This window comes from Phaethon aethereus (genome assembly GCF_964289735.1).
Source record: "Phaethon aethereus genome assembly, chromosome: 4".
In the NCBI taxonomy this organism is placed as follows: domain Eukaryota; kingdom Metazoa; phylum Chordata; class Aves; order Phaethontiformes; family Phaethontidae; genus Phaethon; species Phaethon aethereus.
This window is the reverse complement of record NC_138578.1, coordinates 78693199-78708861: the sequence shown is the minus strand read 5'-3', so window position 1 is coordinate 78708861 and position 15663 is coordinate 78693199. Positions and strand designations below refer to the sequence as shown.

At 45.6% G+C, this 15663-nt stretch overlaps 1 protein-coding gene across 1 annotated transcript in view; it reads left to right on the top strand.

The window, feature by feature from the left end:
* REEP1 (receptor accessory protein 1) overlaps positions 1-15663 on the top strand; it is a gene marked incomplete at its 3' end in the record, with an annotated part of 69956 nt that overhangs the window by 35224 nt on the left and 19069 nt on the right. Inside the window, exon 5 of the mRNA XM_081999179.1 lies at positions 709-822. Within this exon, the coding sequence (XP_081855305.1) occupies positions 709-822 (114 nt within the window). The remainder of the gene's footprint in view (positions 1-708; positions 823-15663) is intronic.

Genomic DNA, 15663 nt, shown 5'->3' with positions numbered 1-15663 from the left:
ACTAAACAGCCAGCAGCTTCTCACAGCCTCCAGTGCCTACTAGCCCAACACATCCAGTAGCTGAGCACTGGAAGTCGTTGTCATCCATTATCATCGAGGCCTCTGTGTCTGAAGGGAGGGAGGGTGAGGGCAGAAACTCTCATAACCAATTCACTGTATATTGAGCAACATCGAAATCCAGAAGCTTTGGACCTACCAGTTCCATGGGCATGTTGAAGCTGGACACTGCAGTGGTGTGCAGACATATCTCAGATGCTTCTGAGACCACCAGTCCTAGACCCAGGGCAGTACAGCTGCAGCTGCCCAGTCTCATAATATGATTCTTTTTAACTATGGGGCAATCCAGTTTGGCTTTAGAGTCCATAGATTGCAAATGGCTCCTAGTCCGTTCTGCCCAGGTACATATATCGGTCTTGCTTTCAGGACCTATTGGTGGTGGTTGCACTGTGCAAGCGTATCCCAACTTTGGGTCCTGGTCTTCCATTTGCAGAATAAAGAGTTCCCAAAGCCTGCAATGGGAGTTACTGCCCCCCTGCAAACCTTTCCTCTTTGCAAACATTGGCTGTGAACTTCTCTTCAGCCAAGGTGGAGAAAATGGAGGATATCTACTTCCATAAAAGATGACCCGGCTCTGCCAAGAGTTTGAGGCTGGGAGCACTCTGAACTTGTCCTTGTGCTTTTGTTTTCTTTTGTTGTCTGCTGTGACAGGAGATTGATGACTGCCTCGTCCAGGCAAAAGACCGGAGCTACGATGCCCTTGTGCACTTTGGGAAGCGGGGGCTGAATGTCGCAGCCACAGCCGCCGTCATGGCAGCTTCAAAGGTAAAGGTGCGGGTCATTAGCATCTCATCTGCATCCATCACCAACAGCAGCCACCGCATGGAGGGGGAGAGATGGTGAGGGTAGGGATTCTCTCACTGATTTTGATCATGCCTTCCAATCTCCCATTCACCAGCCCTGCAGGTGCCTCTTGGGATGAAGACAGTAAGTGTGGTGCCCAGTGAGCCTATAGGAGGTTGGGAATGAAAGATTAAGATTCGGGTCTGCCTCAGGCACTGTTGAATTTTGTGTTTTCCATCAGTACCCAGGTGACAGCGTTAGCAATGCTGTTCATCACAGCCTATACTCTTCATCTTCTGCTGTCAAAATAGGAGCATGCTTCCATGAAAAATGTTGACATTAGGTGAACACAGTTAACACTGTGGCAGGGAAATATTTTTTTTGGTCAGCACCTTCTGCAGTGAAGTGGAAGGCCATCTGCACTCCAGTTTTTCAGTTGTTATGCTGAATTGTTGAGAAGTCTGGAGGATCCAGTGACCTATAATTTGGGTACTGACAGAAAGCAGATGTGATCTGAAGTTTGTGAAGGCTAAAAGTTCGTCTGCAAGGCTTATACATAACACACCTACCTGATGTATAATTCTCTGGTTACATGTTTATGTAAGAGTGAATGGAAAGTGGCATTAGTTGCTTTTGGAGAATGAGTAGATATTGGATGAGTGGTCTCATCTGAGGAGGTGTATCCTGTCCTCTGTTCCTGGCTTACAGCCAGAACTGTAAAATAGCTCTTATCTCTGTTCTTTGCTTGCATAAAAGCTGCAAGGACTTGATAACTGCATTTTGTGGTCCTGTTCTCTGGCCATGGATTATCATGGCTTAGGGCAGCTGTGGACAGTGACTATACCCTTGTATTTTACGGGCAAGGCTTGTATAAAATATATGGCTTTCATGCAGTCAGATGTAACGCCTCTTGCAAAAGGATAGTAGAAACATATGGGCAAGGTGGGCACTGGTATTAGGAAAAACATTTGAACGGGAGTTGAAGGAAATTATTTTCCTCTGTCAGATGCTTTTTATATGACCTCAGGCACATCATTTTAGTGTGTCTTGGCCTTATCTTCTGTAAAAAATGCATAATACATCCTTAGGAGGCCAAACACCTTAAATTCTATAAAGCATGGTGAATGCAAGGTATTACAGAAGTGGGGAGCCCCTGGGTTATGCCATTCATGTGCATAATCACAAGGATATGCAAAAGCTATATCCTATGTTCTAAAGAAAAGCCAAACATTGCGTCCTTTTTTCCTGCCAAGCATTGTGCAGACTGTGGCTGTCAGGACTGGCTCAGTTCTCCTGAACTGTTGCTCTTCAGTGGAGAGGCTCTGCTAAGTCAGGGGCTGCTGGCTAATCCAAGCCTGGACTGAAACCTGGGGTAAATGCAGAGCTAAGGCAAAGCTGTGTATTATATGCCCAACGAAACAACGTTTGTGTGATGCTTCCATGACACTTAATGCTTTTTCTGCTGCTGTGTAAGCCTGAAGAAGTCGCACCATGGACATAAGTAGGCTCTGGGAGTGCCTGTTTTGCAGCACTGCCTTTTCTCTGAGCCCCCTCCTACAAGGTGCTGCAGACTTTCTGTGCTAGAGCTGTTTTTAGGACAGAGTGAGAAACTATGAGTGAATCCCAAAGAGTCTGGAGCACAAGTCTTATGAGGAGCGGCTGAGGGAACTGGGGTTGTTTAGTCTGGAGAAGAGGAGACTGAGAGGAGACCTTATCGCTCTCTACAACTACCTGAAAGGGGGTTGTGGTGAGGTGGGTGGTGGTCTCTTCTCCCAACTAACTAGTGATAGGACAAGAAGAAATGGCCTCAAGTTGCGCCAGGGGAGGTTTAGATTGGATATTAGGAAAAATTTCTTCACTGAGAGGGTGGTCAGGCATTGGAACAGGCTGCCCAGGGAGGTGGTGGAGTCACCATCACTGGAAGTGTTCAAAAAACGTGTGGATGTGGCGCTTCAGGACATGGTTTAGGGGACATGGTGGCGCTGGATTAATGGTTGGACTTGATGATCTTGAAGGTCCTTTCCAACCTAGTGATTCTGTGAATTCTGACTCCTGTTTGGATAGCTCCTGAATACGAGAAGCTCAACAGTAGCCCAGACCCACAGTGCCAACCTGTTCACCTCAGGGCTGCAACAGTGTCTTCATCAGCTCTTCAACCTGAATAAACAGTCGACACCACAGTTTTTCTTCCCACTGTTCTGCTTCTCTGGTGTTTTTCTTAAGAATTGCACTGCCTTGAAATGTGGCTCTAGTGGCAGTGGGAAGCTGGGCAAAAGGGAGAAGAGTCTCCAAGGTACAAGGAAGCCATTGTTTTGCATGACTTAATGAAGCTCCCTGTTCAGTGCTGGAAGAAGGCAACTCTGTGACTTGTGTAGTATTGTTGTATGGCACATCTGCCAGCTTAACTTGGGAGAAAACAGTTAAGATGTTGCAACCTGTAAATGGACCAGAAGAGTCTTTCCTGCACTGTACTTTGGGGAAGATGATCTATTGATAAGATTGAGAGGTTGTTATTGGATGGATGGATTGATAGACTGATTTTTATAACAAAGTAAGAACTGTTCATGTCTCTGCTTCAACCTTGACATGTAAATTACCCTGAATATGTGAGGGAAAATGAGTCCCAGCTTCCTTTACCACTTTGGCATGTGATCTCCAGCAAGTTGCTTGCTTCTGTGTGCCTCAGGGTGCAGATCCAAGAGACAGGGTGAGCTGATCTGACAGCTCTCCTCCTCCAAAATGGAGTGATGCTCCTGCTCCCAGTGAGTTACTGTGCACCAGCTCTTTGGACCTGCTCAGGTTATCTGTCAGAAAGCTAATCCAGAAAGAGAAAGAAAGGGAATACTGTTTTCTGAGCCCACAAATGTGTCTCGAGTGCCGGAGCCAGCACAAGGGAAGGGGCAGAACTGCATTGTGAGGGGTATGGCCAGAGGAAAGGAAAGGAAGATCTTACTTTCCTCATTGTGGGAAGCAGACAAATTAGCTCTGCTGTTCATGGGACCACACCCTTAATACATTTACACTCTTCGTGGTGTAATAGTCAGGGATGGTTAAAGCAGCTTCTGTCCCTGCCCTTCTTGGACTGAATTTGCTTTCTTTCAGGTAGGGAGAGTTGAATTGCTGTGTTTTACAGCCTGGTGTGTTGCAGTACAGAACTGGGGTTAACTTGAGCTGGGGTTCCTCAGGTATTCAGGATGTGAAGTGTGATGTGTTTAGGTGTGGACGTGTCTCCATTTAGCTGTTCCTGCCACTGTGAAGGGAGACATTTCCAAGAGAGGAGCGATATAAGCAGGTATGGGTGGTAACAGCTTCTGTTGCCCTGGTTTTCAGCTACTGTTAAATGTATGTCAATGCCCTTACTTGCTCACTTGAAAAGGAGTTATAACAGAGCTGGTTTATTCTCCATGAGACAAGGTTAAATGACTAATTATCTGGAAAGCACTTTGAGCCGACAGATGCCAGACAAGACTGCAGTGCTGTCCTTAAGAGTAAGGTTCCAGGGAGGCAGGAAAGAGAATGCTATTTCTAAGGCTTATCCTGGCTTTCCCAATGTCAAGGTTTAAGGGTATCCAGCTAGCCTGTGATTAAGTGTTGAGTGTAGATGTGAAACTGAGCCCTGAACAGGTTCATTTGGTTTCAGCTTTTAATGGATCGTGTTAAAATTGGAACCTATAGAGATGACCATATATTCAGAAGCACTGATATCCTGCAGCTCCCATGGAAAATGTGGCTTTTACCAGCAAGTGAATGTGAGGATTTGTCTTATTTCCTGCTTCACTTGGATTAATGGGCAAGGAAAAGACGCTTTTTTGTTAAGAAATAAACCTTCAGACTTTGCAAATCAGCATCTTCTGGTGGCAAATAAAAAAGTGTACTCTGTACAGACCTGTTTTCAGTAAATTAGCTTAAATCTAAAGGCTCCTCTACTTGGAGATATGTCTCCCACTGTGCATAGCCCTGTCCTCTCCTTTCTCTCTGAGCTGTGTTAGCTGATCTTCCTAGGGTCCCATAAGATCCGTCATGATCTTGTCTTTCATGATAAGATCTTTGGGCAAGGCCCATCTCTTCATTCTTTTTATGCAGCCTGCAGCACAATGCGGCTGGATCTCTGATTACCATTTGTGTGTGACAGGCTGCTACTTAGGTATTTACCACAGGCTAAGATGCTGCAAACTGTGCACAGCCACACCTTCTTTATCACTGATGCCCTGGCCCCTTCCACTTTCTGTCTTAAATAGCCTACAGTTTTAGTTAACCAAGTGCAGGCTTGTCTCTCTTCCCTTTCCTCCTGCTCCCCTCCTCTGCTTTGTTTTGTTTTGAAGCCACAGTTGTGCTAACACTGGCACAAACCTGTGCCAATTCATTTTACAGGCTGAGGCACTGTCATTGTCCCAAGTACCCTGAGTCTGCACAGCTGGCTCGCTTGGGTGTTTTCTCTCTCTCCAGAGTATCTATTTTTGATCCTAAGCAGACAGAGCATTGGATAACTGGTCTTATTACCCCTGCTAGGTGCTCAGCACAGATCTTTTCCCTGCCCCCAGCAGCTTGCGTCCCCCCCAAGGAGCATAATCTCATTTGGGGCTCTGTAAGCTTGTCGTCATTGCTTCGTCATTCTGTCACACGCTGTGATTTCAAGTGGGACAGTCCTAAGTGTCAGGAATAGATGACCGGGCAGTAAATCCTGCTGGTCTTTGCATGTTTTCCATTAGTTCCACCTAGTTCAGCCACTCCTGCTCCCAAAGAGCCCTGGGCACTGACCACCGCCTTCTTTCCCGCTCACCTCAGGGGAGGAGAGGAGAAGCAGAAGAGGAACCTGCTTTTGGGTCCCAGCAGAAGGGGAGCAGCAACAAGGCTGTTACAGCCCAAGTAGTGGGGCAGGTGCAAGGCCTTGGCTGGGCAGTGGAGTTGTCAGATGGAGGCCTAGGCATAAATGGGCTCTTCATTGGCACCAGTCAGGTTTCTAATGTAAGCAGCTGGGACACGTGTGTGGCTGCAGTTAGGAGAGGTACTGACAGCTTGGAGGCAGCAACAGCCTCCTCCAGCACACTTGTATGTACTCCCTCACTGTCACCATGCTCCCAGCACTTTCTTATCCTCTGCCTGTCACCCTGAGCCTCCCACCATCTGCTGTCTTGCCCTGTCCCCAATCCCCAACCCTTCTACTCCCTGCTTCTCTTGCCAAGACCCAGCCCAGCCCTGCCATTGCTGCCTCTGCCTCTACAACCCTCCCATCACCCGTCTTACACTCTCCTCCAGCTCTCTGACCCCCTCCTTCAAGCTTCTGGGTTTCCCAGATCCTCTTTGCATGTATCCTTATCCCTCACCCTGAACAAACCAATTCTGCCAAACGGGCCAATGTCTTTTTTCCCCACGCAAGACAAATCCTGCTCCCAACCACTTAACCATCTCCAAGCTGCAGCCTCAACTCTGCATTTCAAAGGAGATCTGCAGCAAACATCCCACAGCCAACAGATCATCATAACCCAGAGGTTTCTGATAATGTACTTTCCTCTGCCCTTCTGCCCTCCTGTGTGTAGGGCAGGGACTGTGTGCACAGCGGCTGGTGTTGTGGCCCATTGCGTGCCCCTTGGTACAGCCTGCCTTTTAGAAGGGGAGCGGGGCACAGCGTGCTGCTGGCAGTGGGTGCAGTGCCGTGGTGGGAGATGATAAATGAGGTGGAGGGAGCAGGCACGCATGACTGGTGTCGATGAAAAGCCCATTTGTGCCTAATAGGTCTGAGAAACAGTCCAGGAGCCTTTCATGCGTGGGGAAATACGGCTTGCGGTGCTGCCAGCACTAGCAGTCACTGGTTATCGGTTAAAAGGATCAGGCATGCAGATGAAGGCAGGAGGGTTTCAGTAAACGCATCCACCTCTTTAACGCTCAGGAGTGCAGCGTCAGCAGTTCCAAGACTGCTTCAGCTCACAACCACCTTTCTGGTCCGGCATCCTCACTTCCATTTCCACCTTTGGGCTCACCACCACCTGGGGGGTCGCAGCCCCACTACTTCAGGGTCCCACAGCCCAAGAAATCTGTTGGGAAGTTTCCTGGTGTGTTTGCAGGTTTTTAAACCAGGGCACTGGAAGGGAAATGCTGGTGATAATTTAGATTTTATCCTCTCTAGTCAAACAGCATCTCTTCATTCATTTCAAGTATCTAGCTGGTATAGCCAGTGCAACTGCTGGAAAGTCAATATTTAGGGCCCTAATTTTCCATGAGAATTGAGGCCTATTTACTGTGGGAGTTTGGAGCAAAAACTTGTGTGGGAGATAGATGCTGTCTTTTGTGGCATGACAGTGGAGAACTGCACTTTTACTTGAATTGTGAAGGAGGGAGGCAGGGGGTGGGGAACATCCTTCCCTTTAAGACGCTGGACAAAGCCTCTTTGTGATGGTTAGATCCCACTGCTCAGAGGGAGAGTGTTTCTTTGCTTACCAAACGTATCGGAGGACCTTTCTGACCGATCTACTTAGTACTGTATCTGTAATGGCCACATTGTGTGCCCTGGTCTGTAACATGGCCAAAGGCTGCAGAAGTCAGGAGTCTTTTAGAGTAAGCAGTTTGAGAAACCTTTGGGGACTCAGTAGTGTTATCGCAGAAGGGCTGAGCATGCTGCTTTTGAAAGTAGCTTTCTTTAAAGGATCTCCATTTGGGATCTGAAATCAAAGATCTCATGGCTGAGCTATGTTACACCGATGAGGAGGAACAACAAATGGCTTTCTTGAAACATATGGTAGCATGCCACTGATCACAGTATTTTGTGAACTGTTCCTGCCATGGTATGATGTGTCTTTCATTCTTAAGTCTTTGAGAATCTGTTTTTCCCAAATCAGTAAAAACTTAGCACTGTTTGAGCTACAACCCAGGTAGCTGTTTCCAGTTTATCTCTCTTGTTGGCTCTTTCGTTTGTGTCTCCAAGAAGCAGACAATAGCCAGTGAATGCACAGGACAGCAGAACCAAACAATATATACAGAGAGACCCAGCTGGGAGAGACAATAACAAACAGTTCCCAGGAGAGGAAATGAACTGCACAAACAGAGTGGATGAAATTAAGTTTCCACCATCAACATTAACGTCAGCTAGTTTCCCTTTGAGTCTTGAGTACTGTCTGATATCTCCAAACCGGGTAGCTGTTTCAGGCTAGGCACGGCATGCAGGCCCTGGCCATGAGGATATTGCTTGTAGGCTTTTGCATTCATATGGCAGCAGAAGCCAGTTTCTCCTTCACGCAGGCCTGTGCTCAGAGCATAAAGCCAATGGCTTTGCTCTTAGCAGGGCCTGCCTGCAGCCAGGCACGATATGCTTCTGCATGCAAACTCCCACTCATTGCTGTAATTCCCCGGTGTTACCCTACTTCTCAGAAGACCTGTCGCCAGGACTAAGATGACTGCCACGTGTCTCTCACCTAATCCTGTGCCTAAATTAGTCATAAATGCACTCTGTTCTTAATGATCTTAAGTCTGGATTACAGAGGTGGCCAGACACTGGGGGTTTCTCCAGTGGGAAGTGTCAATCAAGTGCAAAGAGTGGAGTGGCAGCCCGTTGTGTTTATGATTTGCTTTACTCTTTAAACACGCTTGCTAGGTAATACCCTGTCAGCTGGGGTTATGGAGTAGCTTTCCATCTCTCTGGGAAGGCTGAGGAAGGGAGAACCTATGCTCAAAGGTGTAGTCCACAGGTGGGTGTCCTTGTTTTTTATGTGTGTGTGTGAGTCCCTGCACATTGGTGCCCAGTGTCATGCTCATGTCTCACCTCAATTACTTAGGCTTCAAATAGACCTTTTTCTCAAAGCTTTTATGCGTATTGCCACAATGGCTCTCTTTTTTCCCTTGCTAGGTCTCTCAGCTACTTCATTTACACTTGTATTTGGACCAGAAAAAAGGGCAGGTAATCTGCTGAGTGCTTGTACTAACTCCTAACTAATGTCTGCCTCCCCTCTAGATTAGTTTGAACTGTTCTCAGCTGAGGTTGGTCTGAGGCCAGATGCTATCTGCTCCCCTTCGGTAGATCCTGCTGTGATAAGCTTTAAAAGCTTGTCTTTGATCTCATCAGCAAAATGCCTTCCAAGTCCTCTGCTGGCAATGAGAGAGACTCCAGCAGCCAGGCAGGGAGCTTTGTACGTGGAAAACCCATCTAACTCAGGTTGTTGCTACTGCATTGGCCAAGCTGCTGTGTTTGCTGTTGTTTTCTCGCTAATGGATAAAGGGAGCCTCTCTCCCACTGCTGTGACCCCATAGGATGGTTGGGGTTGCAGTGGAGCTAGTGAGGCTGGGACTTGGCTCAGAAGTGAAGATGCATTTTCTGATAGGTGTGGTTGGGGACATCCCGCTGACACCGTAGCTACAGCTGACATCCTAGGAACGTGCACTACACTTTGTAGTGAATATCTGCAGGATGGAGGCTGTAACATGCATGCAGGCGTGTCTGCTAGGATGGAGGAGAACTGCTAACCAAAGTTACAGCCAAAAGAGAGGAGAACATTAACAGGTTTAGTATTGTGTTGGAAGTGTGGTGAGCGTGACTTAGTGTTCCCTTGCCTGTCTATTAACTACTGATCCTAAGGTGCAAAAAGCCAGATGGTGCCATCCTGTATTAACACTGACCTTCTCTTTTTTGACTTGACATTTTTTGGTTCTTGATTTGTGTTACTTCACCATGCTGTCTTACAGTTTCCACAGCTGCAAAACGGAGTTTGTAGGTATTAGAGGTGTTTTAAAGCCTAAATAATGTCTACAGAATTCTTTCAGATTGTCAGACTGAAGGTATGATGAAATCTAGGCACTGTTATTTGTTTATATTTAGGTCATATTTAATTGTTATATAAATTGCAGGTTTTTAAACTATGTGCCTAATTTTATTTAACTAGAGCCTATGTAAAGTTAGCTACATATGTGGAGTATTTTTAATGAATAATTCCATTGGATGTAAACCCAGTTTTTCCAGATTCCTAAATCCATCTCCCTCTAAAAAGTTTTACTTCAAATGTGAATGCAGAGATTAATTATGAAGAGGCAAAGTAATGAAGACAATTCCAGCTATTTCTGATGGAGTGCCTGACACAATAATGACTTCAGATTTTGGAAAGGATTAAGATTTCCAATGCTTCCAAGCAAATACTGGTTGCATCAGTGTGCTCTGGGCCCACAGAGGTTAATGTTCATTTCTGGAGATGATGATGTCTACAACTTTAGAGGAAGGTATCATGCAGGTTAGGGGGCTTTGAAAGAAAGATCAGTATTTTGATACTATTTTGTCCCACTCTTTAAAGAAAGAAAAAAAGAAAAAAAAAAAAGAAAAGAGAATGTGCTACATGTGGGGAAGTACGGTATGCATATACTACAGTTGCAATTTTGACCAAAGCAGGTAGAGATGTACCTAAATTACTATGCCACATGGATGGGAGCTTTAACTTCCCTTAAAATCACAGAAGCTTCTTCAGCTTACACGTCCATGTCTTGGTCGGCAATGCCATAGTACCGTTGGTAGTGTCATGAACCTAAATAAGGTTGATACCAACTGACAGCAGTTCCTGGGGGGTGAGATTACTGTGTCTTTTTTAGTATTTGTCTTTTGTCCTGTTCAGTAGCACTGAGCCCTGACCCAGCCTGGCCCTTCTCTGCCCTTGTAAAGAGAGAACTGTCCCATGTATGGACTTCATGAGGTTGGTGGGTTCTGGGAGAAGAAGTGAAGGAAGCCTGAAGAGATCTTCTTTCAGCTTGTGCTGTACCTTCACCTATGGGCTGAACTTCCCTCAGGACGAGAAGGTCAGATGAATTTAGGAGCAGATACGCTATAGTGAGCAGGGAACAGAGAGACACCTGCTCCCACTTGTTGCCACCAAAACCTCACCATGTAGCAAAATCACTGTCTTCGGGATTAGAAGTGCTGTGCTTACAAGGACAGTCTGTGTCCTAGAAGAAGCTGGATGAGGTAGAAGTTGAGTGTAGGCAGGCAGCCTTGTGCCCAGGGAGAGTAAGGCTCAGTCTTCCAGCACCACTTCATGCTTGTGTCCTCTTCGGGATGAAGTCCCCAAAATACAGGTCCCACACTGCCAGCACAATCATCCTGACGGGGCTTTTGGTGTTCAATGAGGGGAGAGAGAGATCGTGTCATCCACAGTCCCACAGCCCTTCCAGTCCCCATTTTCAAAAGGTTGTATAATACCGTCGTGCTATTTTGCTGTTGACACAGTGAAATGTTGTTACCACAGCTACTGTCATGATATTACTGCTGTCACACTCTCTAGGATAAAACTAGCCCAGATCCATGTGGACATGCTGCAAACACACCTCTGGCCTGCAGCGTAGACATAGCTTCAGGACCTGGATCTTCTCTCTGTGCAGACACATGGTGTGCTGGAATTTCTAGGACATCTCCCATGTCCATAGCAGTTGGAAAAGCATCTGTATGATCAAAACAAAAATCCCCAAAACAGCTGCTCTTCATCTTCCACATGATTGTTCAAACCAAACATGGCCCAAGATGTGTGCTGTGCTAAATCGATTCTGTTGTGAAATAAAGGTATTAACTTGGTTTTTATTTTGTTAAAAAGTGGTAAGTCTTTTTGTGGAATAATAAGTGTTACAGCTGGATAAAGTCTTTATTGCTAAAACATAAAACTACAGCAGTGCAAACTCTCACAGTGTTGGCTTTTCAGGTGTTTGTGGTTTCATATACAGCAGCTACTTATCTGACAGGGAAATTAAGATTAGTAACAATTTCCCTTTTACTCGGAAACCATCCGGATTCTGTTGTAATCATCATTTCTGTCATGTTTCTACTTAGGGTCAGGTAGAAATGTGGCAACTGGGAATTGTGTTATGTGCTCTAGGAGCAATTAAATCCAGTCTATCCCTACAAAGACCAAAGGTGCAAAAATTGGAAAGAAAATAAATGGAAGGAAAGTCAGCAGGCTTTCACATGTGTTCAGTGTCCTCAGTCAGCCTGAGCCTTTGCTATCGCTGCCATTTCTGAGATTTGGACAAACTTTCATGGAACGGTAGGAACGGTAATGTTTTGCTACTTGTGTGATGAGCTGCTTTTATCTTTGCTCTTAGAAACTCAGGTGAAATTAAAGCAAAGATCAAGAAAAGACAATTTTAAATTTTTTTTTTCCTGGAGAAAGTCAAAGTTGTTTACCACAGCTGCCATCACTGTGTGATTAAGGCTGTGGTTATTCATACTATATGCTAACATAATGGACCCACAGACAAGAGGCATGTACCAGGCCCTTGTTTCAAAGCTGTCTCTGGGGCCTTTTATTATTATATGCCTCTGCATCACAAGTTGCAATGCAAGGATATTAACATATCTTCTTCATTTTCAACGCAGAAGGGTGCGTTAGTGTCATCTTCCCTGCCAGGTTGGTCTGACGCTTGAATCTCATCTCTAATCTGACTCGTGTCTGCATACATAAATTGCTCGCTGGAATGAAATGAAATCTGGGTTAGCTGGCTGAGCAGAGCGGCTGGGAGGAGGTTGAAGCTTGAGCAGTGCTGACAGCGGAGCTGCTGATGCGGGAGGAATACGGCACTCGGGTTACAGCAACTCGTCAATTGCTAACCCTCCCGCTTTGCTGGTCCAGTCGTTCTGCAACAGCAAAATATTATTTAGTGGTCTGATTGCTCTCAGCTTGCTCTTGCTGGGGATCTGTCACAGTCAGACTGCAGGGTAGGATGTCTTGTGTTAGCTTTAAATCAGCTACTGAGAACAGGGTGCCGTGCAGGAATTCAGTGCAAGCTACAAAACCCACCCACAGCAGCACTGCACTGAGCTCTTGGTGGCTGAGGTCACACCCAGCTAACCAGCCATGCAAGGAAATTTCAGTGTACCAGCCCAGTGACAGTTGCAGCTTGTAGACTGCAGACTAAATGTATCTTAGACTGGCCTAAGAGGAATAACTTGAGATGCTTCTTGGAGTGAGAACATGTCCCAAGAATGGCTCAGCCAGTGGCAGGCATAGCCAACATTCAGGCATCAACTCTTGTGGCAGGTTGGAGAGTGAGATGGCAGAGGTGAGATTTTAACAAAACATCAGCTCTTGGGACTGCACTGCTGAACATATCAAACCAGCAAAATAAAATGACTTGGTATACAAGCAAAAAAGCTCTATCCATTTAAAATGCTTTAAAAAGTAGAACAGGTTAATGCAAAAGAGCAAAGTAAGACTGCAGGAAGAGCACAGTGGGTGTGTAGAGACTTCTCTGTAAGTCTGCAGAAAAGCTAAATGCAAAACGCTGCCAAAACACAGTATACATGGAGAGATCTTAAGAAACCGAAAATTCAGTAAGATAAAGAGAAAAATCCCAGTGCAGCTTCCTGGCTAGCTTCACCAGGTGATTCTGCCCTACAAAGGACAGTTCAATTTTATTTTTCTTAGATGACGTATATTTCTACTGATGATGTTTTGGGACAGCATGGATGAAGTTATCATGTACTGTTTGCTTCTTGCCAACGCGGAAAAGTGCTGTAGTCCAGGATGTATAACCTGCCTGTGGTTAAGTTGATATGCTATGGAGTTGAGAAGGAAGTTTGAACCCTTAAAGGATTTTTCTTGTATGAAAAACCTCAGGCTGAAAAGTTAGGACATTACTGATCTAGCAGTTTTTTTGAGTGTAGAAAGTGCAAGCTGTCACAGTGACTGTAGTTATAACCACCTGATGCCTTGTCTACTTACCGTCCCTGAAAGTAAGGTGCTAAGGAATTTATATGGGGTAGAGGCACTGATTTTCCGTTACTCTGCATGTGAAATTTCTGAAGCGATGTTGGTAAATCAGTACTTGTAGGTAAATTAATGCATTGCCTTCCCAATGTATCAATGCCAGTGCACTAGGGGACACTAGATAGTGTTGCCTAACTGCTTTAGCAAAGAATATGTGCAGTCTTGCCTTTGATCATAGATGGTCAGGATGAGTCCCTTCTCTGTGCCAGGCCAGCACCAGAGCATACCCTCCACTGGCCTCTCACCTGCACCCTGGTTTTGTGGACAGGATACTCAAATCTGCAGCCCAGAAGGGAGCAGCGATGTATTCTGGTCCAACCCAAACCAAGAGCCCTCTGGCCATATTCAGGCAGTGCTTCCACTTACATGCTGCTTTGAGAAATACACGTCTAAATGAAGGTGGTGTGTGACTTGCTGTGATGCTTTGGGGTACTGGTGGATGAAAAGCTGGACAGGAGCCGGCCATGTGCGCTCACAGCCCAGGCGGCCAACCATGTCCTGGGCTGCCCCCAAAGCCGCATGGCCAGCAGGGCCAGGGAGGGGGTTCTGCCCCTCTGCCCCGCTCTGGGGAGACCCCCCTGCAGTGCTGCGTCCAGCTCTGGAGCCCTCGGCACAGGAGAGACATGGACCTGTTGGAGCGGGGCCAGAGGAGGCCCCAGCAACGCTCCGAGGGCTGGAACAGCTCTGCTGGGAGGACAGGCTGGGAGAGCTGGGGGGTTCAGCCTGGAGCAGAGAAGGCTTCGGGGAGACCTTATTGCAGCTGCCAGGGCTTAAAGGGGGCTTGTAAGAAAGATGGGGACAGGGTCTTTAGCGATAAGAGAAGGCGTAATGGTTTTAATCTAAAAGAGGGTAGATTCAGACTAGATACAAGGAAGAAATTTTTTACGACAAGGGTGGTGATGCGGGGGGGTTGGCCTAGGTGACCTTTAAAGGTCCCTTCCAACCCAAACTATTCTGTGATTCTGTGATGTGCCATATCTGTTTCATTAAACAGGGCAATATTTACTGTTGTTTGCGATCTTTCTGGTTTCACCTCAGTCGAAGCATCCATTGAGTTCTTCCTAATTTACACTAGAAGAAATAATTTTATAATTGGGCTCTATGTATTTACTTCAGTATTTTTTTCAAGACTATATGCTATGAAGTATCTTTCAGACCCTCCACCCCAACAAAATGTTAAACCCTAAATGTACTATTTATCAGTTGTGCTATTTATGTTCTGAACATCACTTAATGTAGCCAACAGAGAAGGATAGGCACGTTCTGTATTGATCGTATTTTCTTGCTTTACGGCAGTGGTGTAGTATGAGGATCACAGAATTCAGAAAGAGGTATATTTCTAATCAGCTTTTTGATGGGATGTAGTTTTAATGAAAGATGTCTTTTAACCAACCCATTCTATACAAAGAACAGCTGCGTTCCTTTCACCAAGGAATATGTTTGTTGCTTGATTGAGAGCTAGTCTAAAAAGAAAAAATACTGTGTTAGTTTATTTCTTCTTTAAGCTGCCTGAAAAAGCACTGGAATATTTCTTTGCATTTAACAATAACTTTTTATTACTTTAAAATTTCAAATGTTCTGTGCTCTGGAAATTCTGTATATGACTGAGAACAGCTGTGTGAATATCATCATAGATGATTAACTTTAAAAGGGAGTTGTTTTGATGTAGACCATTTAATTGTGATTCTGAAGCCAAGCACCTATTTGACTAAGATCCTAGTGAAGAAAAGTACCTACTGGAAACATACAATGATATCCTGCTCCTTTAGATGTGGCCAAGGCAGCTCTGAGCTCAAATGACTGCATTGAAGAATCAGAGGTACTCACCATCAGTAGTTAGAATGACTGTGTGTAGAACCACTCCAAAAGGAAGAGCAGAGAGAGGGAAATGACACTATTAACAACTCATTTTTGTCTTCTTTAGGTTACTGGACCAGGCAATTTTTTATCTTCCTATTGTCCTGATGGATTTCAATGAACTAGGGATGAGAAAGATCCACAATGCATTTTGAGCCTAACTTTTATATGTGTTATTTGCTTGTTTGTTTAACTAGGGACAGGGGGCCCTGTCTGAGAGACTAAGGAGCTTTAGCATGCAGGA